Raw genomic sequence first — 26,374 nt, forward strand, 5'->3', positions numbered from 1 at the left:
AACGAGTGCATAACGGAATAGGCTGCAGACAGCGGAGAGCGGTTGTATTGTCTCGTCCGCATGTCAAGTGCCTTCTCAATAGTTTTAGCCTCAGTGAGAATTTCGGGGACCATCGTGGGCGGGTAGCAGACTGCCAGCAGTTCTTGTTTACAACCCCGCATAACCAGGCGAATTTTTTTTGTCTTCAGGCATCGTAGCGTCGCCCTGGCGGAAAAGTCGGGTCATCTCTTTCGTGAAGATGGTGAAGTTTTCTTTTGGTAGCTGCAGCCTAGCCTCCAGTAAAGAAGCAGCGGTTTGCTTTCGGACGACGCTTCTGAACGCGTCCAGGATTGCGCTGCGTAAGAGATTACAGGTCTGAAGTGAGGACTTCTAGTTCTAAAACCAGGTTCTTTCCGTGTCTTCCAGATAGAAGCAGACGTGTCGGAACTTGTTTACACGGCTCCTAATATTGAAAACTACGACATGGTCGTACGATTCGAGCCAGCTTTCCGGGTCTTCAATAATGTGATGATCCGCGGAAGGTTGGCGGCTCCCTGCTTTGTTCTAGCACGACTGTAACGGGCGGTGGCGCAGTGGCTGTCATGATTGTCGCAGTCTTTGCCATAGCCTTTGTCTTCCGGGTCTCATTGTGTAAAGGCCCGTACTCTGGCGGTAGACCTTCTTGCCTGCGGCTGACTCGCTGGTCCGGTTCACGTCTATGTCTTCTTCGTGACTTCGACTAATATTCACGGCTTGACGGGGGCGTGCGGAACATGAACGAACAGCACCTCCATCAGATATCACGTGGCAGTGACGCTGCAGAAGGCAGCAGTCGGCAGGTTTTACAGGAAACCTTTATTTTGGGCGAAACTGTGCCCGGTAAACCAGCAGCCAAACTACAAGCGTTACACGCTGTAGACTGATAGCGGCGAACATAGTGTCGGCCGTCGGTGATTTGATATGCAGTAAGGCGCGTCGGCATTTATACATGCGGCATCGAACATTCGAGCTTTTTCGCTGGTGGCCACGTTAGTTCCAGAAAACTCAAATGTTCGCCTTCGCGTGCTAAAGCCAATAAGAACATTCTCAGATAACGTGGAAGGTTCCCCTTTATTTGGGCGCCGCTTGCTCATTGCAGCGGCTACGCGTGCAGCGGACTAGTTACATGTAAATACCAAAAGAAGCGCGCGTGACACTATGCTTGCCTAATTCACGTACATATATTTTCCGCCAGGTGTGATTTGCCCTAAGTTATTCGCGCGACTGCAGGTGCCACCGGTGCCTAAATTCGTAAAACCAAATCAAACAGCACAAAAAAAGGACAACTTACAATGTCTGGTAACTTCACCCTGTTCAAAGGTGGCAGTGTGCGTGCTGCATCCAGAGCCTCGCGTTTTTGGCCCTGATGGGCAGGCACGAAAATTTATTGAACGCTTTCTGCAGCATAGGTTCAACTATCCATGTCATGCTTGTAATACGCTTAGAGCTTTGCTTATGATTGTCATATTCCTGCGCTCAAACACAATGGAACCGCAAAACTATGTAGTGCGCAGATTATGCTGATAAACCACACCTTACATCTGTAGCGGCATCATCATCATCGCTCACAATCATCATATCGTTTTACCATTTACGCGCCGCGCCTCTCGCGTAGCTCATGCCTAGAGCTCGAGGCGCGAGGAGTTAAGAACGTGCTCACGCTCCTGGGGGCTGGACGCCGGCAGCCGCTGCCGCTCTGCTGGTACTAGGGCCTTCTAATAAAGTAGCGAGAACGGCACGGCCACGTCGGCCGCCTTGACGTCTCTCTCTCTACTCGCTACAATTGGTGACCCGGAGAACACACCCTTCGACGAGCGACGCTGCAATGCTTCCGCGACTGTGCCCGCCGGTGAAGCCGTTCCATCCTGCCTACCCACGAGTGTGGTTCTGGCAGCTCGACGCTACCCTCGCGGTGAATGGCGTCACCGCGCAGCCACTAATGCACGACATCCTGCTTGACGCCCTCCTGCCAGAGCTGCGTCATCTGTCGGCCGCGTCGTCCTCCAGCCCGCAGCCATATGACGACCTCTGCGCTGCGGTGCTGGCCCGCTACGGCGAAACGTACCGCCCGCTACCAGCGACCCGTGAGTTCCGGGTTTCCCCTCCCTCAACGCGAGCGGTACCACCCGGCCCACAGCCCTCCCATGACCGCGACGTACCTTCCCCGGCTACGTCTCTTTCAACCTCTCGTCCGGCCACCAGCGCAGCGGTTCCCGCGCCGGACGACCAGCCCGACGATGTTCAGGTTCCTACGCCCGAGGTTCCTGCGCCCGACGACGTTCCTGCTGCCATCGACCAGTCCACCACGAGGTGCGTTTCTTCGACGCCCTCGGCCGACGGTCCATCAGGCATGCCCGCCATCCGCCCGCCGTCCCAGTCCTCGCCGGCTCAGGACACGTCCCTGACCTCAGCTTCCACGCTGGCTACCTTGCCGCACGACCTGGAAGCTGACACGGACAAACTCGCCCGCTGTGCGCCCCTCGCTCGCGGAGGTTTCGCCGTCGACGATATCCGAGTGTGACCTTCCATCGACCTCAGAGCTCTGCGTGTCTTGCCAGCAGCGATCCGCATCGCCCTCGACGTCTCCCGCAGCAGCAGTGCGTGCCCCTCACCAACTTCGGCCGAACATGCGGGACGCGGCAACGATGACGGAATCGCCTGAGGATGACATGCCTGTTTCATCAAAGGCAGCACCGCATGCAAATGTCACGCCTGCGACGACGGCAGACGTGCAGTATTCTGACCTGCGCACGGGCCCTCATGTGCCGTCTACCGTAGATGCTTCACCGAGCGCAGCTGCACCGTCAGAACCTGCAGAGACTACGCTTGCTCGGTTGCACCACGGGTTTCCTCCGGAGCTTTTGACACACGATGCCGCCCACACGACATCTGAGCACCATCCAAGCGCGCTGATCACAGCACCGACGATGACCAATCGCACCACAGGCGTACAGCGCACAATGCTACGACGTTTTGGGTGTCTTACGACACGACATGCCAGAACCTGTGCAGGGCCGCATGCATGCCGGCGCCTTCGATGTGCCCCAGCGCAATCCTCCGCGCTGAGCCCCCAATTCCGTCGCAAGCTGCCGCATTCTGCTCACGCCCACCGTACACGACGGCGTTTCGTCTCGCGCCGAAGACAACGTGCACCGAGTGCGCGCAGTGGTTCCCTTCGCCGATCTTGCCGGTGTAGCGTCTGTCATCGCCTGCAGCCATTTTTGTTGGTTCGGCTCCGACGTGTACGGCCTCGGGTGCATTCGCTCCTGCCTACAGCGTCCATTCGTTGCGACCCCCGCCCTCTACGCTTCTCCCAGAGCCGCCCGCCAGAGACCCAATGGTTCCCGAGAGTCCTTCACCGTTGACGACCTAGACTGCCCACGGACATTTTGTCTCGCGTCACCAGCCTTGTATATACGCCCCCATAGTTTTTCATTTCGGCTTCATTTCTGCGGGGGGGAGTAATCTGTAGCGGCATCATCATCATCGCTCACAATCATCATCATCGTTTTACCATTTACGCGCCGCGCCTCTCGCGTAGCTCATGCCTAGAGCTCGAGGCGCGAGGAGTTAAGAACGTGCTCACGCTCCTGGGGGCTGGACGCCGGCAGCCGCTGCCACTCTGCTGGTACTAGGGCCTTCTAATAAAGTAGCGAGAACGGCACGGCCACGTCGGCCGCTTTGACGTCTCTCTCTCTACTCGCTACACATCTATTTGGCATAATAACGATGCTGAATCACTGTGAATTCTGCAGACGAAGAGGACGGCCCACTAAAGGCGCAGCAGAGCCAACCCATTCCTCAGTTCCAAGGTTTCGCTACACATCATTCTCAGCAAACTTCCAGTAGCCAGGAGCCCGCGTGAACAAGATACTTATTTGGAACACCGGGACTAGCCAACAAAAGCAAATACATCAAGCCAGTCGCACCCACCCGGATGAGTAATCGGACGAACAGACTGGCAAGACATTGGCCAGTGAGAGCAGCGGCCTGGCGGCCTACCGGCCTGCTGTCCTTCCCGTTGCCACCACACGACCAAGAGTATCAGGGTCCTAGACAACGAACCGCGTATTGACGTAGACACAACCCCAAACTACCATTCCAGTGACGGAACGTATTCGTGAGTGGGCATATATGCATGAATGCTAAGCTCGTTTGCTCTCAGACAGGCATTTATTATGCCCGTCTGAGAGCACGTAACTTCGTAACTGATCTCTCGAGCTTATGGGGCACTGAATGTGGTGTGTTCCGTTTATTCTGAATACAATCTGTTTTGCGCGTGAAAAACGTTTGAATGCCGTGTCATTTTTTTCACGGATCCGGGTCCCATCACACTGTCGTGTATTTTTAAATGTATGGCTATAGAGCGGAACGAGTACTGGTATATACGAGACTCATTACTAGTAATATAAACGAAGTATGGTTGGAAGAAGCTCTTCAGTGTCAGCTGTGCTTAATCTATCAGTCGACACAGCAACAACTATGAGAAACAAATAGTAATATGAAGAGGTTTATTGGTTGTTCAATGAAGTCAAGGTTTTTTCAAGGTTGTCAACGGCAAGGGAGCGAGAAGAACCGTCCAGAGGAACAGCAGCGATCCGAAACACGAGCCGAGCGAGCCGAGCGTTGGCAATGCTGTCGGATGCAGGCGCATCTTCTTCACAGTGAGATGGCATTATCTCGCGAACTTATGAGTGCAGATCGAGTAGGCCCTATAAGGTCTTTACATCGTACCGCTTGGTCGTCTTCGTCGGAAGAGCACTTGATTACAGCCTCGTAACTTACGGTTCAGTAAGACACTGCAGCATTGCTGAATTATTTACCACACTTAATCTAAGCCATTGGTGCGCACTAAATTTTGATAGGGCTTATAACTGAAATAGGACCTTGCTTAGAAGACTGAACAGATTTTTCGCCAAGTTTGACAAATGAAAAAAGTCACAGTTTCGCCGCAACGGCGAAGCAATGAATGCGATAGCAACAAATCGGAATGTAACGCGAAGAACGGAAACCAGCTCGAAATTTCCAGCTCGTTGCTCAAGCGCGAAGAACGCATGAGAAGAACACGCACAAGACGAGCGCAAACTATCATGCGTCACAGCTCGACACTTGAAGCGCACTCCTCAAACATAAAGCAGGACGCACGAAACGAACGAACAGGTCCCCAAAGGACGAGCGCAAACTAACTGTCACAGTTGTTACTTGTGAGGGTGAGCAACTGGGCGTGTTGGTAATGCATGATTCGAATTTGTAGGCGCAAAGAAGACACGGACGAGAAGGGAGACACACACACAGGGCGCCTGTGTGTTTACTTATTGTTGTACTTATTGTTGTTACTTATAGTTGTTACTTATTTCTGTTTAAACAGCGCGCTCCTTTCGCAAACGCGGCCGCTGCAGCAAGCGAAGGGACCTTCGTACGCTCTGTTACTTCAGCGCGGACATCGCGGGGAAACCATATGACAGACAACCCCCGCCCGCTCCCTTCATTCCTCGGATAAGCGCACGAATGCAACCACGCCCTGTAGGGCGAAGAGAAACGGCGTTCACTTGAGCGGGGCGAGCTGGCCGACGCCTTTAAGTGCGCCCGTTTCGCTCCTAGCGCCATCTCGCTGGTAATGAAGAAACGCTTATACGCGCCTGCCGTCTCTGAGTACTGCGGTATAAGGGTGTGTATAGACCAGAACACAGTGAATTCCATGCGCATCGCCATATTTGCATCGCGCGTCGCGCCGTCTATCGCACACGCGACGAAACAACATGCGCGGGCTGCCACGCCAGCAGACGCTACACAGAGCAAACGTGAAACTCCCGAAACTCAGCCCGTCGGAGAGCGTGTTCCGCGTCTTTTCTAGCCTGGACGTTTTCGCTGATTTTATTGGAACATCAAGAACATCTTGCTCATGCAAGTCCACAATGTATACAATACGTGCTGAGCGGGCTACGGAACCAACCTCGTCAGATACGTACGCTGTTACATTTGTAAAAAAAAAAAACGTTCGCAATCGTAATTGCAGTGCAGCTCGCGAAAGAGTGAAACGATGTTTCATCATTTCAGCATGCATCGCGTAATAATTAGAGTACGCTTTACGGGTAGTTTCGCGGAACGTAATTTTTGTTTCACGAGCGCTCTTACAATAATGCGTCTTGCTCACAAAAGCGTACTATCAGAGAGTATAACCTGCACTATCGTTCAGCGATCTCTTTTGGAAACTACCTGCGCGCGCGATTTTATCCTTGTAACGATGGTGCTTTACAAGCGAAACTGTGCTACTCTTAGTTAAGCCGGTTAGCTACGCCTGCGACGTAAAGGACACTGGCGCGTGTACTGTTTACTTACGCGCCAATACATGTATTATGCGCAGCTGGATGCCTCGTGCCCAAATAACTTTGGGGACCTCAAACACTGAAATGAAAGAACGAAATTCTGGCCAGCTGTTGAGGAGCACCGTGCCATTTATTACCTTTTGAAGAAGAAATCTCGACGGCGTGGATGCCATCAAAAGCACTAAAGCACTACTACGTTGAAAGTGGCAAAGCAAGCTGATTGCTTGTGCTTGAAAGCACTAACTTGCACTAGATTTTCGTCAAAGGAAACGCTCAAAGGTATGAAGTGCACCCCCACACAAAGCTCGCGCCTGCCTGCAACCCTGCTGCGTGTCACGCAAATTAGGTTCGCAAAATGAAATAGGTGGACATCACACTGCAGAATACACGCAGTTAGTGTACTTACTCGCGCATTTTCACTCGGCTCCTAGTTTTTCTGCTTGAATCACAGTTATCCACTCGCGGCGAAGCTGAAAACACCGCACCAGCACTATTTCCGTGGCGCGTCGTAATCGTCGCAGACAACGCTATTATCCTCTTGTTGCGCTGCTTGTTTTGGCATCCAAAGGCGACGCAGTAGTGCCCAGACGAGCTCTTATACGCTGAAGCGGCGTGAACATGCCGCGCTAGGAGTATCGCCGACGCAGGCGGTTGTAGGTCTTGAGAGCGTCGGCTTGAGCATTTTGCGGGTCGTTGTGGAAAGCAGTATATATTTCCGTGCGCATGTGGCGTGGTATTACAAGCAGCCACCTCCAAACGTGAGAAGCGTACTTCCGCCGATAGAGGAGGTCGTCTCGAATAGACAAATGCGTGACTTGATGACGGATAGTTCTTGAGGCTGGATGAGCTAATGGATCAGTCAGAAAGTCGAGAAGATGGGAAATCTACGCATACTTGTGTTGCTCGGACGACATGTCTGCGAAGTCATTTGGCGTCCAGACCACTCAAAGAGCTGATGACGAAGCTGTGTCAGCCGGTAGCGGTGAGCGGGATAGCACATCAGCGTCCGAGTGTTTTGCCGCTGAATCGGTATCGGAGGCGACGTTAATAAGCGCCGTAGCGTCATAAAAGATTCTTCGTACTCTCGTGACCAAGCAGACAGGCTGTTGAGGCTGTCAGTAAATTGGTAAGAGGCGCGATGATAGAAGTGAAGTCACGCGCGAATTGATGAAAATACGAGCACAGCCCAATAAAACTTCAAAGCGTCTTCATGGAATTGGGCTTCCAATATTCGGTTACCGCGCGGCAGTTTCGCGGGGTCTGGAAGAACACCTTCCTTGCAGACGACGTGGCCTAGTATAGTGAGCTGGCGCACAGCAAAATGGCACTTATCGATGTTAAGTTGAACGCCAGCAGAGGTGAGGCAAGTGAGAATTGCACGCAGACGAGTAAGGCGAGTCGGAAAATCGGGAGACAAAACAACGATGTCGTCAAAGTAGCAGAGGCAGGTATTCTACTTGTAGCCGCGAAGGATGTTGTCCATCATCTGTTCGAAGGTAGCTGGGACGTTGCAGAGACCGAACGGCATGAAGTTAAACTCATACAGCCCGTCAGGAGTGACGAATGAACTCTTCGATCGGTCAGGGTCGGCCATTGGAACTTGCCAATAATCCGACAGTAAATCCAAAGACGAGAAATATTGTGCTCGTTTCCAGCAATCGAGATCATCGTTGATGCGCGGCAACGGGTATACATCCTTCCGAGTTATTATTGCGATACCTATTATATGGACAGTCTCGACGGGTTTTTGCCGTCGCCGTCATGTCCTTCCGGTATGAAATCCACATTGATAACATCCCCACGCGCATTGTATGTTCTACCACGGGTAAAAGTGCTCGATCGGCCCATCGCTCGGAGGCAGCATGCGATAACATCAACACGCTCGGGGGAGGCCTGCCGTCGAAGCAGACAGGAAACGCCCGGCCTTCTTTAACTAGCCTTAAAAGACGCGAGGGGGGGGGAAGTGTCGCGTCTAAGGGCGCGGTTGCGATTGCTGGCGCGCGCGCTATCTCGTAAGCCATCACAGCGGGCGGCTCGTATACCCTTCTACGTGTTGCGCTCTCAACGCGAAGTGACTATGCAGAGAGCATCGCTCCTTGGAGCCGCCGTACTCTCTTACACCAGCGTTTTGTAGTTGCGCGAGATCGGATACAAAACAGTTAGCTACCAGCCTCACTTCGTGTAACACTACAATTTGTTGCTATCGCATTCACTGCTTCGCCCTTGCGGTGAAACTGACTTTTTTTATTGAGGTGGCGGTAGTCCACACAGAATTTTATTGACCCCTGCTTTTTGCGCACAAGCACAACAAGGGACGACCAGGAGCTCTGGGTGGCTGGAAGACACCGCGCGCAAGCATATCGTGGGCTTGTTAGTTGAGAATACGCCACACTTCCGTTGAAACTCGATATGGTCGTTGGCGTAAGGGATCATGACGGCCGGTGTCAATGTGGTGCCTGATGCTCGTTGTACGACCCAAAGATGTTTGCGTGCATAAAAGAAAGAGCGGAACTCTTGAAGAAGGGCTAAGAGTTCGTGTCGATGTGTCTGCGATAGATCAGCGGCAACAGAAGGGAGGAAAGAGCCTGGAGCGCGAGGTGTGTCAACAGGTGGTGTCATGGCATTCAGCTGGAGGTGGGGTTGGTTTGCCGCAAACTCCAGAGAGTTCAGGGGGCCAACGTCATGTATGTTTCCGAAATATTCCCCGCGAAGTAAAGTAAGTGATGATATCAGTGAGTTGACAACCAGCATAATCGTAGCACCCGATTCAACGGCGAGTACGGCAAGCGGCAGTGGTAGGCCGCGGCGGCGGAGAAATACCGCGGACGGGACGAACAGAACAGTTTCGTCTGGAGCGGCCTTAAAGATCTGGGCTACAAGGGTGGACGTTTTCGGAGTTATAGCTGTGTCCGCGGCAACGACAAGTTTGTAAGCGTCGGGAAAGACATCCAGCGAAGGGGCAGTTTGCAGCGGTGTAAGGGCGACTTCTGCACGGGAGCAGTCTATGATGGCACGATGAAGCGTAAGGAAGTCCCAGCCGACAATAACGTCGAGGGAGCATGGCGCTAGCCCGAAAAATACGATGACGTAGATTTCACCTTGAGTAACGACACGCGCGGTGAACACAGCTGAAGGTGCCATTTACTGTGATCTGGCCGTGCGGGACATTAGTCCCGAGAGCGACGTGGTCAACTTTTAGATGTGAAGCATCTTATAGCGGAGTTCAATCCGGTGGTGGTGGTGGTGTGCGGCGTGACCACCCTTACTGCGCATGCGCATACCCTCTCCACACACCTCCTCTCCACTCCGCCTCTACACATCCCCCTCCCCTTTCCCCCTCCCCACTCACCCTCTCCCCCTCCTATCCACTTTCCCTCATCACTCCTCCTCTCCACTTCCCCTCTCCTGTTTCCCCTTTCCCTCTTCCCTCTCCAATCTTACTCTGAAACGCAGGCTAGACATGCCGAAATTCTCTCCTGCGCTCCTACGCTGCCACCCTCTAGCGCGCCTGTCGACGGCGTTCCCCGCTCGCCCTGTGAGAATTAATGACCAGGCTAGAGAGAAGACAAGACGCGCGTAGCGTCCCTCTTCGCGTTCCACGACGCGAGGTCGGTAGCATGCCCAACGAACGCCAACGGAACGCGATCGTGCAAGTGCTCCGGCTTCGCATCGCCTCATGGTCCCCTTTAGCGGGAGATGGTGTAATTTTTTCACATAGTTTACGTGAGGAGTCCAAGACAGCTTTCTGTCGATTATGACTTCCAAAAACCTGTGACTCCTGCTGGATGACACACATTGGCCGTTGATTGATATGACGTGAGCGGACATTGGCTTTCTGGTGAATGCCAATGAATGCCAATGAATGCATCCCAGTATAATCGCTTGGAGGACCTCGATGAAATGCCAATGAATGCCAATGAATGCGGATTTGGCGGAACCAAATTTCCATTAGAGGAAATGTTGTGCGACCGGTTGTTTTTTGGAATCTCTGACATGTGGTTCAACAACGATTGATGGCGGAAAAAAATCTGACGTTTGACACGGCATACGAATTAGCAACCACTGCAGAAGCAGCTGCCAAGCAGCAAAAAGTAATGCCAAGCAATGCACATGAGCCCGAATTCTAGAAAATGTTGACGTCGAAAGTAGAAATGGAAGCCAACAAGAAGCAGAGGCAGCGGGGTTGTTTCCGCTGTTTGGAAGCGCATGCAGGATGGCGTTGCAGATACAAAGATTAGGCGTGTTTCAACGGCGGCGGAAAGGGGCATTTAGCAAAAGCTTGCCAAGGAACCCAGCAGAGGTGCAAGCGCAGATCGAGGACAGAAAAAATCATGGCTGATCCCTCCGTCAAGGAATCGGTATAACACGAAAGTGAAACGTGTCTTCACAGAAGTAGTGCTTGTTGTGTAGTGATATATGAGAGCTTGTACAATGTATATTCGTGTTTGGCAGCTATAGCACCATTTGACGTGGATGCACCCATGTTGACAGCATGTCTCTATCGCGACCACTAACGCCTATGATCATGATTAAACCGTCATGATCATGATCATGATCACGATCATGATCATGATTAAACCGTATGATCATGATTAAACCGTTGTGGTAGCTGACGGTGTGAACATATATTTGGACACAGCGAATCGTGAATCCCGCGTAAGGATGATATCAATTAAGCTCATAATCAACACTGGTACCCGGTATGCACTTCTTCAAAGCGTCGTCAATTAAGGAGAGAAACGGCACGGTGTGCGCTTTCTAGTAATGCGTAGCCGACGCCTGTGCTCATGTATACATAACACACACTGCGCTTCAGCAACACGGGAGGTAGAGGTTCGTTGCCTGAGCCGCAAACGCGTGCGTCCCGCTCGCCTCTGTCTCGCAGGCGCTGCCCTCGCTCCACCAAGGCACGACATTCGGCCGTCGAAATCGCGTCCTTTCTGCAACGCATATTGCAGCAGTTTTGTTAGTCGGTGCTCTCGCAATTGAAGCAGTCGGCGGCGGAGAAATCCCGTTGGTGCACGTGGAATCTGCACTACTCCGATGAGCCGACGCACGCTAACACGAAGCCAAAGGCAAAGAACGTAACTGCGTCAAGGGCGCCTCGGCGACGCCAGCGCAGCCAGTTTACCTCTCTGGTATCGAGACGCTTTAACCATGACCTCCGATATCGCGTGTAATCTCGGAGTAAGCGCTAGTAAGTGCCGGTCATGAAGCATTACTTCTTTTCACATCTCACAGGCGGCGGCACCGCCCCGCTCCGCCCGCCGCGAAAGAGAATGTGTGAAAGATATAAGGCGCGTTCGCGCCGTGTCTAGCATCTCCCGATTTAGCTTAGTGGGTAGGGCGTCGGGCGCTTGCCGTCGCGCCCGCAACGTCGTGGGTTCGATGCCCAGCGGGGTATCTTTTTCTTGGTTTTTTTCTTTCTCACCCGTTGGCGTCCATTTTATAAACGTCATATCCGTGACGGATGTACTTGGTGGACCCCGGCATAAAACACTTTCGTGTTAAAAATTCCGCGAAGAGCGAGTACGACAATTTCTTCAGTATCAGCTAAGAAAAAAGTGGCACGCCAAAAGTGCGTCATCACTGTAAAGATTGGAAATTAAATCGTGCCGATGGAAGTACATTCTGGAGCTGCCAGGTCAATATCAGTGTGAACGAACTTCGGAAGCTGCAAGGGGCGAAGCGGATCAAGCTGGACAAGTGCGACACTCAGATGGTGACCTGGACAAAGGAAGGTCTGGACGTGCTGGGAAAAGTGTATGTGCCCGTGAAGTTCAAAGACCGAGAATTTCAGCTACCGCTACTAGTACTGCAGAACGACGGGAACGCTCTACTGGGCCGGAATTAGTTCCAGCCATTTGGAATCAGCCTAAGAGGTCTTCATAGCATAAATGTCGGACCTCAAGCGGTTCTGGAACAATTCGCAGACGTGTTCAGTGAAACATTTCCAGGCGCTAATCTGCCACGCATCTACATCGAGCTAAAGGAGGCCGCCCAAGCCCGGTTCCTGAAATGCCGCAGAATTCCGTTTGCCATGAAAGATGAAGCCGTTGCTGAGTATAATTGCTTGGAGGAACTGGGAATTCTAAAACCCACTCAATATTCAGACTGGGCAACGCCAATCCCATCGTCGTGGTGCGAAAAAAGCACGGCTCCCTACGAATATGCGGGGATTATAGAAGCACGGTAAACAAGTTCGTAAAAAGTAATGTATACACGTTACCAACAAGCAAAGAACTGTTCGCGAGATTAGGAAGGGGGCGTGTTTTTTTCCAAACGCATCCCTATCAGAAACTATTAGTGGATGAAGAAACGGCGGAGTTGCTCACGATAAATACCGTGCAAGGGCGGTACAAGGTTTGTCGGCTGCCGTTCGGCGTGTCCGTTGCTCTTGGGGCTTTGCAAAGAACCATGGACGTGGTGCTGGCCGTAATGCCGCAAGTAACGGTATACCTGGATGACGTCCTGATTGCCAGCGAGCCTATTGAGGAACATGAACGGATTCATGCCGAGGTCCTCAGCCGATTTTCCAAAACCGGGCTTAGAGTTCTAGCTGGGAAGTGCGAATTTTTTTAAGGAGAGCCTTGAGTCTCTGGGGCACCGGATTGACGCGAAGGGCATCTACCTCTCGAAGGCCAAGGTCGAGGCCATCCACCAGGCTCCTGCCTCGAAGAACAAAAAGGAACTGCAAGCCTTTCTGGGTATGATCAATTTCTATAATCGTTTTTAGATGCGAAGCATCTCATGCTCGGGGGTATGTCCCGCGGCATGGTAGTCCACACTCACACTACGCATGCGCAACTATCCTCCTTCCCTCTCTCCAACTGCTGCGCGTTACTCTGTCCACTTCTCTCCCAGCAGCTGCTTGCGCTTCTGCGTTCTTGCTTCTGCTCTCGCGGCGCATGCGCTACTCTCCTCCTCTAGTCTCCCCTCGTTCAAGTGGTAGAGCTCTGCGCGCGTTCTCGCTTCGGTTGACGCCTCTGAAATGCGGGCTCGACATGCCGAAATTCTCTCCTGCGCAGCGCCGCGATGAGCGCCAGCGCATGCGCGTCCCCTCCCCCTTCTCTCTCCTTTCCGACGCTGCCTCCCTCTCGCGCGCCTGTAGACCGCGTTCCCCGCTCGCCTTGTGAGAATTAACGGCCAGGCTAGAGGGAAGACACGACGCGCGTAGTGTTCCACTTCGCATTCCACGATGCGAGGTCGGTAGCATACCCGAGGTCGGTAGCGTGCCCAACGAACGCCAACGGAACGTGATCGTGCAAGTGTTCCGGCTTCGCATCGCCCCATGGTCCCCTTTAGCGGGAGATGGTGGAATTTTTTTGAAGGGCAGGACAGAAATAGCTGAAACATTGCATCGTTTGTTGGATAACAACTCACCATGGAACTGGGGTTCAGAGCACACTGAAGCGTTTGAGAGCCTGAAGAAGTTGCTGACCTATAACTCGTTACTGGTGCATTTTACACCTGATGCCCCGTTGGTGTTGTCATGTGACGCGTCATCTGTGGGAGTGGGGGCAGTTTTGGCTCACCGTGACAACGATGGAAATGAGTAGCTGGTCGCATATGCGCCTAGAACATTATCTAAGACCGAGCGTAATTATGCTCAGATCCACCATGAAGCTCTTGCCGTTGTTTTTGTGGTGTGACATTTCCACTAGTACCTTTGTGGGCGAAATTTTCTGTTCTCACGGTTCATAATACCTTGCTAGGAATATTTCAGCGGAAACGCAAATTCCGGCGGTTCTTTCGCCTCGTATCTTACGGTGAACTAATGCTATCAGCCTACGAATACGTGCTCGATTACAGGAAAACCAAGGACCATGGAAACGCAGTTTGCCTGAGTAGGTTGCCGGCTCCCCTAACCCGACAAGAGACTTAAGCACCGGGTGACATACTCCTACTGGAAGCTGTGGAGTACCTTCCCACCCACCCCCAGTGAGCGCACAAGAAGTGGCTGCGTGCACTAGCAGGGATCCCCAACTGTCCCAAGTGAAGCAATGGATCCTTGAGGGCTGGCCACGCGAGCGAGTAGCCCCGAAGCATTCTGCATATGAGGTGAGATAAAACGAGTTGCCCGTGCATCGCGACTGTGTGCTCTGGGGAAGCCACGTAGCAATTCCTGAGGCATTCCAGAAAGAAGTGTTAAGCCTTGTGTGCGCTAACCATCCGGGATTGACGACCATAAAGGCGATTGCTAGGTCGTACGCGTGGTGGCCTCATATGGACAGAAGGATTGAAGAGCTTGTCAGGTGCTACATGCCGTGCCAGGTAAACAGACCAAGTGAACCGAAGCACCAGCGCATTTCTGGAGTAAGCCAGAATGACCTTGGAGTGGGATCAACGTGGATTTCGCAGGAACAATCCAACGCATGCATTTTGTGGTGGCGGTAGACGCCCTCTCGAAATGGGCTGAAGTCGAAATTATGCCGTCTCTTCATTCAGCTACGCTTGAAAAGTTATGCAAGATGTTCGGAGTGTATGGATTACCCGACCTGGACGTGTCTGATAATGGCACCGCTTTTGCCAGCAGGGAAACTCAAGATTTCCTTAAACGAAATGGTATTGGCTATATGTATAGCGCGCCGTACCACCCGTCAAGCAACGGAAGGGCGGAGCGGATGGTACAAGAACTGAAATGTGCATTAGGGAAGCAGAGACAGGGCACCGTACTATGCAAGGTTTCACGTTTTTTGTTCAAACAGCACTCTACGCCGCACTCAGACACCGGGAAATCGCCTGCAGTAGTCATGCTGCGTTGGAACTCCAGGACCGCCATATCAACCCTTCAACAGGACGAGAGTGACGCAAGATGCTTGCTGCCGCCTCCACAACGTGGGTTCCTGCCCGGTGATGCTGTGTACGCGAGAAACTTCCGCCCCGGCCCCGAGTGGTTTCCTGGTCGTGTGTTGCGACGGTTGGGCCACGTCATGTACGAGCTGCGGACTGCCGACGGTACTGTTGACCGACGCCACCGGGATCACGTGCGCCGAGCATGGCACTGTGAGCCCGGAGGCATAAGCCATGAAGCGCCCCCCTCTTTTGCTCTCCCGGCTACACCAAGCCACGCCCTGCTGGGACCTCCTGGGCCTGAGACGCCGCAGCCTTTCAGGCGTTCCACTCGCCAACGCCGCCCAGTGCGACGTTACGGCATCGATTACTAAGGGGGAAGGGATGTGACACATTGTGAAATCCCGCAAAATGGCATCAGTGTGCAACGAGAGAGCATGCGCCAGGTTTGTGCCTGTTTTCTGTTATCACTAAGTGTGGTGATACCTATCACCGCCTTAGCTATATAAGCAGTGTCCTTCTTGTAATAAAGGCATTTTTGTTCCGTGTCGTTGCGACTGACGCGTCAGTCCATTACAGATACCACAGCTGCGCGATGTCCGCCAGATAAAATGTGGCGTAGCCAAGCTTCATTTAGTCGTCCCATTTCTGTCTGGCGCCGACTCTTTCGTACATCAACAACCAATCATTTCACCTGAGCCGGAGAAGAAGGCTGGATGTCGCTGAGGATACACGGTGCCGCAGGTGACGTGGAGGGCCGAAGGCCCAGCATGGGCAAGGCTCACGTTGGCCTTGTTGGTGTCCTAAACAGGGGGGAGCTTGCGGGAGCAACCTTCCGGGTCTGTACAGAGAATCCAGGAACCTCCAGCAAATGTGACGTGGTTTATTCATGTACAAACGTGAAGGAGCGACGAGGAACATCCAGGGGCTGAAATCCAAGCAAGCTTCGATAGCTCGAACACAGGAGTGCGGCCTTCGGAACCTCGCGCGTAGTTGCGGGTCCGTAGTAGGCTCTCGCCTCGTCTTGCCGGCGTTCCAACCACCGATCGTCTTCGCGAGCCCTTTCTTTTTGCATTCGCTGCACGAGCTCTAAATCTGATTTCGTTTTCTTCCTCTTCTTGAGAGACGCTCGGCTGTCGTCTGCTTCACTCGGGGTTTTTGGAGGTGCTTCTTCACATCACCCCCCACTTAAGAAAGTTCTTTCGTTAGAAGAACTGGAGGGCACTGGGAACACGCCGGTTCACTGAAGGAAACACGCGCAATAGCGCCATTGCACATCACAGCAGTTCCGAGCACCGCACACTCGGCACATTTGATAACACAATAGTACACACAATGAAAAAGTAGAAACAATCCACAGAACTACTAAAGTGTCATGATCCCTGCGTAGTGTCCTACCGCGCAGTAACAAAGAGCGAAAGAAAGAACTTAACTTTTTTTTGCTCTTGTTGCCACACGCTATGTCTTCGTAGACACATCGCTCATGGGTACGGCAACCAGCTCTTATAGCCTACCCCTACAATTTCGCGCCCTATAACATACACAGTCTAGAAAGCGTATTTCATCAGTCTTCGAAACGATCGCGCTTCCTTTCTCGACTGTAGAAGTTACGTGGCCCGTATACAGTCGCGTGTTTCCACCTGCCGTAGGCGGACTCTGTTGGTTCTTCTCGACGACCTTTGAATTGCATGCGTCGGTCAGGAGTGAGAGAATCCAATCTGCTCACATCGCCAGTTGATTCATTTTGTTGAAACGGAACGAATGATCGCTTGTTTGGATTCTGTGATATCCGAGATAATGGTCCCAGATTATCGTTGGCGACTCTCTTAAATGGAGTATATTCCAGTGGTACTCGACCAACTAGATCCTTGGGAACCGTTCTCTGACACGTGTGGCACGATTTAACAAATCGTGGAATGTCCGACTAGACACCGGGCCAGTAGAATTCTTCGAGCACACGGTGTTTGGTTATCTTAAGCCCTTGATGGCCCGAAAGAATCCCTTCGTGGGCCATTTGCATCACAAAACGTCGGAGGCTCCTTGGCACCACAAGCTGCTCCACTTGTCTCTTCGAACGAAGTGTGAACTTGCGGTAAAGAATTCCCTCCTTCATAAAGAACAGGATGTCGGCGAACCTGGTCTTCACCTCTTGGTGAATTGCTTCGAAGCATTTCCGCAGGCTGCTGTCATCCTTTTGCCTGTCCCCGAGGTCTTGTGGGCTAATGTCCAAGTAGTTGATATCTGGTACGGGTAGCAGATTCGGCTCTCGTGTTGCCTGTTGGTTTACTGCTGCACCTTTTCTATTGACAACTGATCCAAAGGCAGCTGATATTGAGGTCTCTGCGGAGAAGGATCTATTGGTAGAACTGCTGTAATGTTCCGCGCTGGATGACTCATAGATGGCACGAATATGTCTCTTCCAGTCACTGTCAGAAGCGGATACATCACGAACGCCTTGCACATTGCCTAGGACAACATCATACAAGGGATTGTCCATGCAAATAGCTCGAGTCTTGCCTTTGAAAAACGGTGAGATTATCTCCACATCTGCTTCAGGCAGCTTGAGCAATGTTCTGTCCAGAAGACAGACTGAGGAGGTGTTTCCTGTCACTTTGCTGTCTGATACGAGGGACCTCTTCACAATAATGGCATCGCATCCCGTATCACGTAGTACTGTAGCAGGATGTCCTTCAAGTAGACCCTCAGCTGTTGGCATACATTTTTTGTATAGTGTGGGTGTTTGCGTTCTTCCGCGTTCCAAGCTTCCGGAAACGTAGCGTTCCCTTTGCAAAACCCAGCGCCACTGGGTACCAGCGTCCAGTGCCATGCCTGATTATGGGCCTAGCGTCACGCTGGATACTGGGCCGCTGGAGCGGCGTTTTACTGGCAGGCGCTGGGTACTCAAGCTCAAAACGGCTCTACAGCGTTAAAACAGCGGTGCGTACGTTCCCTACATAAATAAATTACTAAAAAAAGTCATATAGAAAGCATTAGTGCAATAAAAAAAGAAAAAAAAAGCCGTACGAAAAAAAAAACTCCACCACGAGGATTTGAACTCGCCACTTCTCAATCTCCAAGCGAGTACTCTACCACAACACGTCAACACCTCTGTAAAAGAGCTAGTCAATACAGTAAGAAAGCGTTTCGTTTCATATTTCGGTGTTGTGCATTCAACGAAGACGCGATCTTCCTTTCCAGATCACGCTCGCTTCTTTATTAGACACAAACAGAGGGTGGCCGGCAACGAATGAAATGCCCGAAATGGGAAGAGCACTAGATTTCTTTAAGAATTCCCGTTTTAACTCCGAAAATTATCAAATGGATCGAGGAGCCGGGTACAGTTTGACGGCTGTTACTGCCAATTTTTAATAGCCGTTTCTCGCCCTTGCTAATGATGAGCATGTACAGAAGCTTTATGATGACTCGTTCGATAAACACGCGCCTACATGAATTCATACTGAGTAGTTTTGTCGCGCGAGCGACGATATTACTGCGGGGCGGGCGTGTCTGTATTCTGACTTGCAGTTCTAGCGATACCTACAACTATAAAACCGCTCAGCAAAAACAAATACATTTAGTTGAAAAAAAGATGCCGGTGTGTTAGTTCACTAACGCGTACCAGTTGACATGTATGTGTTCTGACGTATGAGTCAGAGAAGTACCGGCGAGTGCGGCCGGCTGCTTTCGGTGAGCCTACGTTCGTTGCTGAAAGAGCGTCGCATCGATGGTCATCGCTTCTTGTGCGAACACCGTACACAACAAAAAATGGTTAATTTAGGTTAACGAATGTCCAGACTATACTTTACAGTAAATCTTACACGTTGTAATTGCGTGTACTTAAATCAAGAAGCGCCGGTGGCATGCAGACGGCCTCGGCCGGTACGCTAGGCCTAACGCTCGCTGGGAGCCGCACTGGGTAGGACCGATCTCGGCGCAGATGAGTTGCGATGATTGAAGTTTCTGCATTTTAGCCTCGAAACCTTTTTAACTGATACCTAACGTATAGCTGAAGTAAGTGGAAGTGCAAGAATTGCCCGAGATGCGTTTCTGGTGTGGCGATATCGAACGACGGCTGTTTTTCTGGCCTCCGTTGGGAGGGGCCGCGAAGCCAGAGCTCATTTACTTCTTGCCAACCGCACGGCGATGTAACGATTTGCTCTGTATGTTCAGACCAACGCCTCCAGAGTTAGAAACATTATAATATGAAGTCATAACCGCAACACATCACGGATGCAAAACTGATATATATGATCGGCATGAACAAATTGTGTATTCATTGCTGCTACGTGCTCCGCAAAAATTAACGACGTTATTGGCACTGCATGAATAAGAAAAAGCGTGGCAGAAAGCAAAACTATCAGTGTTGGCTCCTTTGGGTTATTAACATATTTTTCTTCACATTCGACAGGGAAACATTAAAAGTGACCGTGATTTTACATATATATGTATATCATATCACGTATATCATGAAAATAGTGCGCATCTCCTCGTCTTTCTCTGCCAAGCTAGAATTTGTGACACATGTTTGAGACCCATTAGGATAGCATCTATCGGTACCATCGAATCAGACATTCGATATTCAACGATACCAAAGCATTCTTCCGCGCACGATACTGAAAGCAGCGCGTGGCACTGGCAGAACAGTGCAGGCTCCAGTATGTGCCAGCGCACGCCAGTGAGAATTCCAGCGTCTCCAGCGCTTCCCAGTGAGCACCAGCGTCACAGCGGCAAAGCCAGTGGCTCTACCAGTGCGACCCAGCTCTTTCCCAGTGAATTCGAGCATATATCAGTGTTCCCAGTGTGGTCCAGCGCCAGAAAACGTACTGGTATCACGCTGGGGGTACTGGAACGGCGCTGGTTTTTGCAATAGGGGCAGAGCCCCTAACTCTGATTTAATGGCTTGCGGCAAATCTACGTGCTGTAACGAGCACGAGGCCTGCTCGATAGTGCTGGCATTTTTGGGGCAGTCACCTGTGTGATGCTCAGTGCAGTGACACTTTGCACAGAACGGTAGCTTTGTGCTTGGACTCTTTGTGTTGGTCCAGCAATCGGCAGATTTATGACCTCGTTTACCACAAAGAAAGCAATGTGGCCTTTCATTTTCGTCTCGTTTGACCTGGCGGCATGTTCGGGTTGTCGTCTCTTCCTTTACCAAGGTTTACTAACCCTTGCGCTTCCAGGTAATGGTCCGTAGCTTCTGCTAGTTTTTCAAGTCCTTGACAATTCCTTTCTTTAAGAAACACTGCCAGTTTCTCATGAAATTGTACGAGAAACTGTTCTGAGACGATCTTGTCTCGCAGAGCATCGTACGTCCGGTCCGTCTTGGCCATTTCTTGCCAATGGTCAATATAACCCAATAGACGTCCGGCGAACTCTCTGCCAGTTTCTGCATTATCAAGTCTCGGTGATGGAAACTTAGTTCGATAACCTTCGTCTGTGAACCTCAAGCGTTGTAGTAGGGTTTTCTTCAACGTTTTGTAGTCCATGGCACGCTCAGGTGCCATCCTACCTACAACAGTTAAGGCCTCCCCGGTCAAGCAAAGGCTTAGTGATGGGGCCCATTTCTCTTGTGGCCAGTCTTGGCTCGTAGCGACGCGCTCAAATCGTTGTATATACGCGTCCAGCTCATCGCGTCCTTTGTTAAATGCTGGGATGAGCTTATGCGGACTTTGGTAGCTCTGCGTGGTGCCTACGGGCACACCCTCGGTAAGCTGCCCAGTAGTCGTGCTACCTGCTGTCGCACCTAACTCACGCAACCTTAACTTCAATTCGAGGACTTCCTTTTCTGCCTTTATTCTAGAGATGGCCTCCGCCTCGGCTTCTTTCGCTGCATTTCGTTCTGCCAGACGAGCGTCGCGTGCCTCTCTTTCGCGTGCGCGTTCTTCGTCTATTCATTCCTTTAGTGCTGCGCCACTCAAACCCAGTTCTTTTCCAATTGCAATCAGCTTATCTGCCTCCATCATCAACCGTCACACACACATATGCAATGTGATGCTCTGAGATGGAATAAGAGCAGTCCTGTCTCGCGGACGCCAGATATGTGGTGGTTAGGTTCGTCACGTGGCAAGGCGTGTGACGCGAGGAAGATGGAGACAGTGAGTGGCAAAAAAAAGACAGTTATATTGAGCGACAAACACAGAGGACAACAAGAACAACAATACGGGCCCGTGTACGCGGTTCCAAACAAACAAACAAATATGCAGTCCCACAATCGTCTCCGAAGACGTCCAGTGCCTTGTGAAGCGAGGCTCGATGCGTCCCTGCGTTGAGACTGTCGCGGGTGTGCGGCGGCCAACGTCCTCGCGCAGAACGGAGCTGTTGGAGCGCCGAGCCGACAAGACGAAGCGAGAGAGCCCAGGGCGAACCCGCAACTACGCGCGAGGTTCAGAAAGCCGGGTTCCTGTCTTCGAGCCGCTGACGTCCTCGGGGCACGGCGTGTCGGCGTGACCCGGCACGAGTTCTGGGTGAGCCCTCCTGCGGACATCTCAGGCACGGCGAGCGTCCTCGAGACCGCGGAGCTGCTGACCATGCCCAGCGAGCCGACTTCGATGACTGTGTGCGGCTACGCCTAGGCCTGGCGATGCCTTCTGCAGCGGGACGCTGACCTGTGTAGCCAATGGACGGCTGCACCACGAGTACGCAACGGGTTCCACCTCAAGGCACCGGGCTACTGCACAGACTTGCGAGACTGCCTACTCCTTTTTGTTGTGTTTGCCAAACGCGTGCACGACGTCTAGTTACTGTACTTGTAATGTATGTGTCTCGTTGAATATAACTTCCTTTTGTGTTCCTCACTGTCTCCATCTTCCTCGCGTCACACGCCTTGCGACGTGACTAACCTCACCATCACAATAACCAACGGCTGGCATAAACATCTCCACTGATAAAAAGGTGATTTGACTACTTAGTGATTTTATTGGTGACAGTGATCATCTATGCGGTAGCACAACTGATATTCCTAATTTAAACTATCACAATTCGCTTCATTTTTTATCTAGCATGTTTTGAACAATGAACGCATTTTAGTCTTACCTGACTTCTTACTTCTTTCAGAGTGGTATTCCTTGCTTGTGGGTGGAGAGAATCCTACTCAGAGTGTTGGCAATTGTTTGGACGTATATAAAAGTTTTTCTAAAGTACCGGAGCCTCAAGCAATGTATTTGGAAAGCTGTGCTAAGAGTTCACAGTAAAATTGGACATCCGCAGTTCACTGGTCTCATTAATAATACAATGTTTGTGCTGCGCAATAAACATGATTATACTGCGGGAACAATACGATTTCCCCCGTGTATTTTGCATAGTCTGCACAATAAAGTCCGACAAGAAATTTCAAGTAGAAATAATTTCAACAGTCTGCAGGAATTGGAAGCTGCAGCAAGTGCGGCCACGAAAGCAAGAGTTTGATAAAGCTGGTGTAGTCAAGGTTTCACTGTTTCTTGTACCACTTTTTGGGATGTTTCACTATATTTCTTTTTATTACTTGAGTTCTCTCTCAACGATTTCTTTCTCTTTCTCACTCTTTCTCTCTATTTCTCTTTGTTTCCTTTTTTCCTCTCCATCTCTGCTTCTTTCTCTCTCTTACAATGTTTCTCTTTTTTCTCTTTCTTCTTCTTTCTGTCTTGCTCGCTGTTGTTTCTATGTATTTCTCCTGTCTAGTTCTTTCTATTTCTTTCTCTCTCTTTCAGTATCATTCTCTTCCTTTCTATCCCTTTCTATCTGCTTCTTTCCATGTCTTTGGTTGTCTTAATTTCTCTTTTACATTCTGTTTCGGTCTTGCTCTCTTTTTTTTCTATCTCTTTTTCACGTATGTTTCTTACTATCTCCTTGCCCCGCCACGGTGGTCTAGTGGTTATGGCGCTCTACGGCAGGCCCGAAGTTCGCGGGATCGAATCCCGGCCGTGGCTGCTGCATTTTCGATGGAGGCGGGAATGTTTGAGGCCCGTGTACAATCGGCGTCAAATGAAACCCGAACAGTGGCAAGCCTTCGCATGGTATAGTGCGCGCCGTCCTGTCATCATCATTGACAGACGCGCGCATCCGGTTTGACCGCACTGCGCATATGCGCGCCTGTCCATGGTGATAACTGGACGGCGCGCACTGTATACCACTGCGAAGGCTTGCCGGTGTTCGGGTTTCATTTGACACCGATAGTACTTAGATTTAGGTGCACGTTAAAGATGCCCAGGTGGTCGAAATTTCGGGAGCCCTCCACTAGGGCGTCCCTCATAATCATATCGTGGTTTTGGGACGTTCAACCCGAGATGTCATTATTATATATGTATCTTTATTTCTATCTTTTTGTCTTCGTTTCCTTTAGTTCTCTTTATTTCCATTTTCCCTTTCTTTCCATCAATTACGTTCTCATTCGTTCCTTTTATATCTTTAGTTCTCCCCTTTCTTTCTATACCTCATTCACGTGTTTCACGCGCTCCACTTCGCCGAGAAGAGTTTTCGTTTAACTCTCGCACCTTCGGTACTCGGTGGTACAGCTTGCCCAATTTCTTTGGCGCACACCCACCTGTGATGTTTCGTAAGACGGAGCATTAGTTGCCGACAGCTTAAACAGCTTCCCTGTTTAAAGGTGATACCACAGCTCGGCACAGGCCAAGCCGCATTGATTGCAAATGTTCGTGATTCTTTAAGATTTTCTAGTAAGACTGCGTGCAGAATGCGACTACCCAAGTTTGTCCGGGACCTTACATGAGCACCGGCGATAACGCTAGAATTTCCGATCACTCTTCCGGAAACAACGACGTGTTGCGACTACCACCAATTTACCAGCGACAGATGATTGCGCTCGAGGGTATTCGGTGCAATGAGTGTGTCACTTCTTTTTTTTCTGTGCACAAGTTCGCCTAATCAAGTGTTTCTTCATTTCTGCTTGCCTCACCCTGCCATGAGTATGACATCTGGTAGAGGTGCTGGTCGTTTTTTGCGAAGCCGCTGTAATGCTGAGAACCGAACCCGTGTCGCGAAGAAGACATCTACACTATCCGGGAGAGTGAAGGTAGCCTCAGACTATACAAGCTACAACCGGAGTGCGGGCCAATGCTGAAAAATTACACCATCTCCCGCTAAAGGGGACCATGAGGCGATGCGAAGCCGGAGCACTTGCACGATCGCGTTCCGTTGGCGATCGTTGGGCATGCTACCGACCTCGCGTCGTGGAACGCGAAGAGGGACGCTACGCGCGTCGCATGTTCTATCTAGCCTGGCCGTTAATTCTCACAGGGCGAGCGGGGAACGCGGTCGACAGGTGGGCGAGAGGGGGCAGCGTAGGAGAGGAGAGAGAAGGGGAGGGGACGCGCATGCGCTTGAGCTCCCCGCGGCGTTGCGCAGGAGAGAATTTCGGCATGTCTAGCCCGCGTTTCAGAGGAAGAGTGGAAAGTGGGAGGGGAGAGGGGTATGGGAGAGGGAGAGAGGGGTATGGGAGCCGCTTAAACGGGAGCCGCGTCGCTTACGAAGCTGGGGTGCTATCGCGGAACGATTCTATTCTTTTTTCTGTGCTTTTCGCCGCCATTAGTCGTCTCCGATTGGTCGAAGGGAGGCCATGTTATTTGTCAATCAAACAACCATAAAAAAGCGTGACGTCAAAATGACGTTTACACACTCATTATGCAGAGAGAAAAGGCATAGTTTTTAGCATCGCCAGAGAGCGGGTCGTTTGGAAAAGCATCGAAAATGGCGGCTCCGCTGATCGGAATGGCGGTTGCGCTCATGCGACGCCGGCGACAACAACGCGAGCCCGACGATGCGTTTGACATGACGGATGACGAATTTCGGCGGCATTTTCGACTCTCGAAGGAAACTGTGCGATGGTTGTGTGGTCAACTGGCCGAGGAACTGGAAGGGGTGCGAGCGACGCGGCTCTCAGTGGAACAAAAGGTGTTGTGTGCGCTGCGCTTCTTTGCGACCGGGAGCTTCCAAGGTTCCGTCGGGAGCGAGACGACGATTCACATGGAGCAGTCGACTGTGAGCGAATGCGTCAAACGCGTCGCTCAAGTTATAGTGAAAGTGGGCGCGCGAAATGGGTGGGTGCGCTTCCCGACGACGACCGAAGAAAAGGCGGCCGTGAAAGAAGGCTTCCTTCGGCTCGGCGCCATTCCGGGAGTGATCGGCTGCATCGACGGCACCCTCATCGGCATCAAGGCGCCCAAGGGACCCCGCAAGGCTTCGTTCATGTGCAGGAAGCACTTCTACGCCCTCAACGTTATGATCGTGAGTTAACCTCCGACTTCTTTGCCTTTCGTTTTACTGCGCCCGCGCCTGCATCTTTTGTTGTGTTTGCTTGCTAACAATGGGCTTTCGCCGCGCACGCTTTCCCAGATCTGCGATGCGGCGATGCGGATCCTGGCCATCGACCCTATGCGACCGGGGTCAGACCATGACTCGTTCGTCTGGCAGACGACCTGGCTGCGCCGACGGTTCCTGGCGGGACGCATTGCAGAGCCAGGCGAATACCTGCTTGGTGAGATTAAAGCGTTTTCCTCACGGGAGAAGTTGTGTTAAAAAATTTTGAGACCCCCCTGGGTCCTGCCCGAAGGTTAAAAAAAAAGTAGTAGTGCAATCACTGTGCGACTTCTTTTTAGAAGGATGTGGCCCAAGTGATCAGAACAAATGAATAGAGCACTGCACTAAGGGTCTCGACAATTGTTGCAGCAGTGATGTAACATTATGGCCTCTGATGTTGACTACTAACGTTATGCTACATGGGTATACGTAGTATAGTACACTATTTCCGTCTTTGTGCAGGTGACAGTGGCTACCCATTGGAGCCGTAGCTCCTCATCCCGGTCTCTGGCGATCCTTCCGAGCACAGTGCCGAAGGCAGGTTCAACGCTGAGCACATCACCATGCGCTCCATTGTGGAGCGGTGTATTGGCATGCTTAAAGCCCGCTTCCGGTGCTTGCAGCGTTACCGCACCCTCCACCACGAGCCAGAGCGTGCTGCTGACATTATTGCAGCATGTGCTTCCCTTCACAATCTATGCTTAGGTGAGGGTGCCACTGAGCCGGTTGATGAGTTTGAAGGCATTGAAGCAGGGGCGTAGCCAAGGGGGGGGTTGGGGGGGTTCAAACCCCCTTCCCCGAAATTTTTCAATCTTGCTTGCGTATATATAGACGCACACATACAAACGCACGCACGAACATACATGAAGTATGGTTGAACCCCCCCCCCCGAAAAAACTTTCTGGCTACGCCCCTGCATTGAAGACTTTTTTCAGCAGCAGCACCAG

General features: G+C 51.5%; 2 protein-coding genes across 5 annotated transcripts in view; both read left to right on the forward strand.

Moving 5' to 3' along the window:
- LOC119373622 (uncharacterized) overlaps positions 1–22,410 on the forward strand; it is a 96,499-nt gene extending 74,089 nt beyond the window's left edge. For all 4 annotated transcript variants that reach the window (XR_007414346.1, XR_005179920.2, XM_037643672.2 and 1 more), the window contains one exon: positions 22,191–22,410. Coding sequence is in view for 2 of the 4 variants with exons in the window: in XM_037643672.2 (XP_037499600.1) it covers positions 22,191–22,327 (137 nt within the window). In the remaining 2 variants the exon portion in view is untranslated. The remainder of the gene's footprint in view (positions 1–22,190) is intronic.
- Positions 22,411–24,703: 2,293 nt separating this feature from the next.
- LOC119373972 (putative nuclease HARBI1) lies at positions 24,704–25,918 on the forward strand. The gene is made up of 3 exons (XM_037644033.2): positions 24,704–25,355; positions 25,464–25,605; positions 25,890–25,918. The coding sequence occupies exons 1-3, from the start codon at positions 24,819–24,821 to the stop codon at positions 25,916–25,918; spliced, it is 708 nt and encodes a 235-aa protein (XP_037499961.1). The 5' UTR covers positions 24,704–24,818.
- Positions 25,919–26,374: the final 456 nt, after the last annotated feature.

Source organism: Rhipicephalus sanguineus, chromosome 11 (genome assembly GCF_013339695.2).
Source record: "Rhipicephalus sanguineus isolate Rsan-2018 chromosome 11, BIME_Rsan_1.4, whole genome shotgun sequence".
In the NCBI taxonomy this organism is placed as follows: domain Eukaryota; kingdom Metazoa; phylum Arthropoda; class Arachnida; order Ixodida; family Ixodidae; genus Rhipicephalus; species Rhipicephalus sanguineus.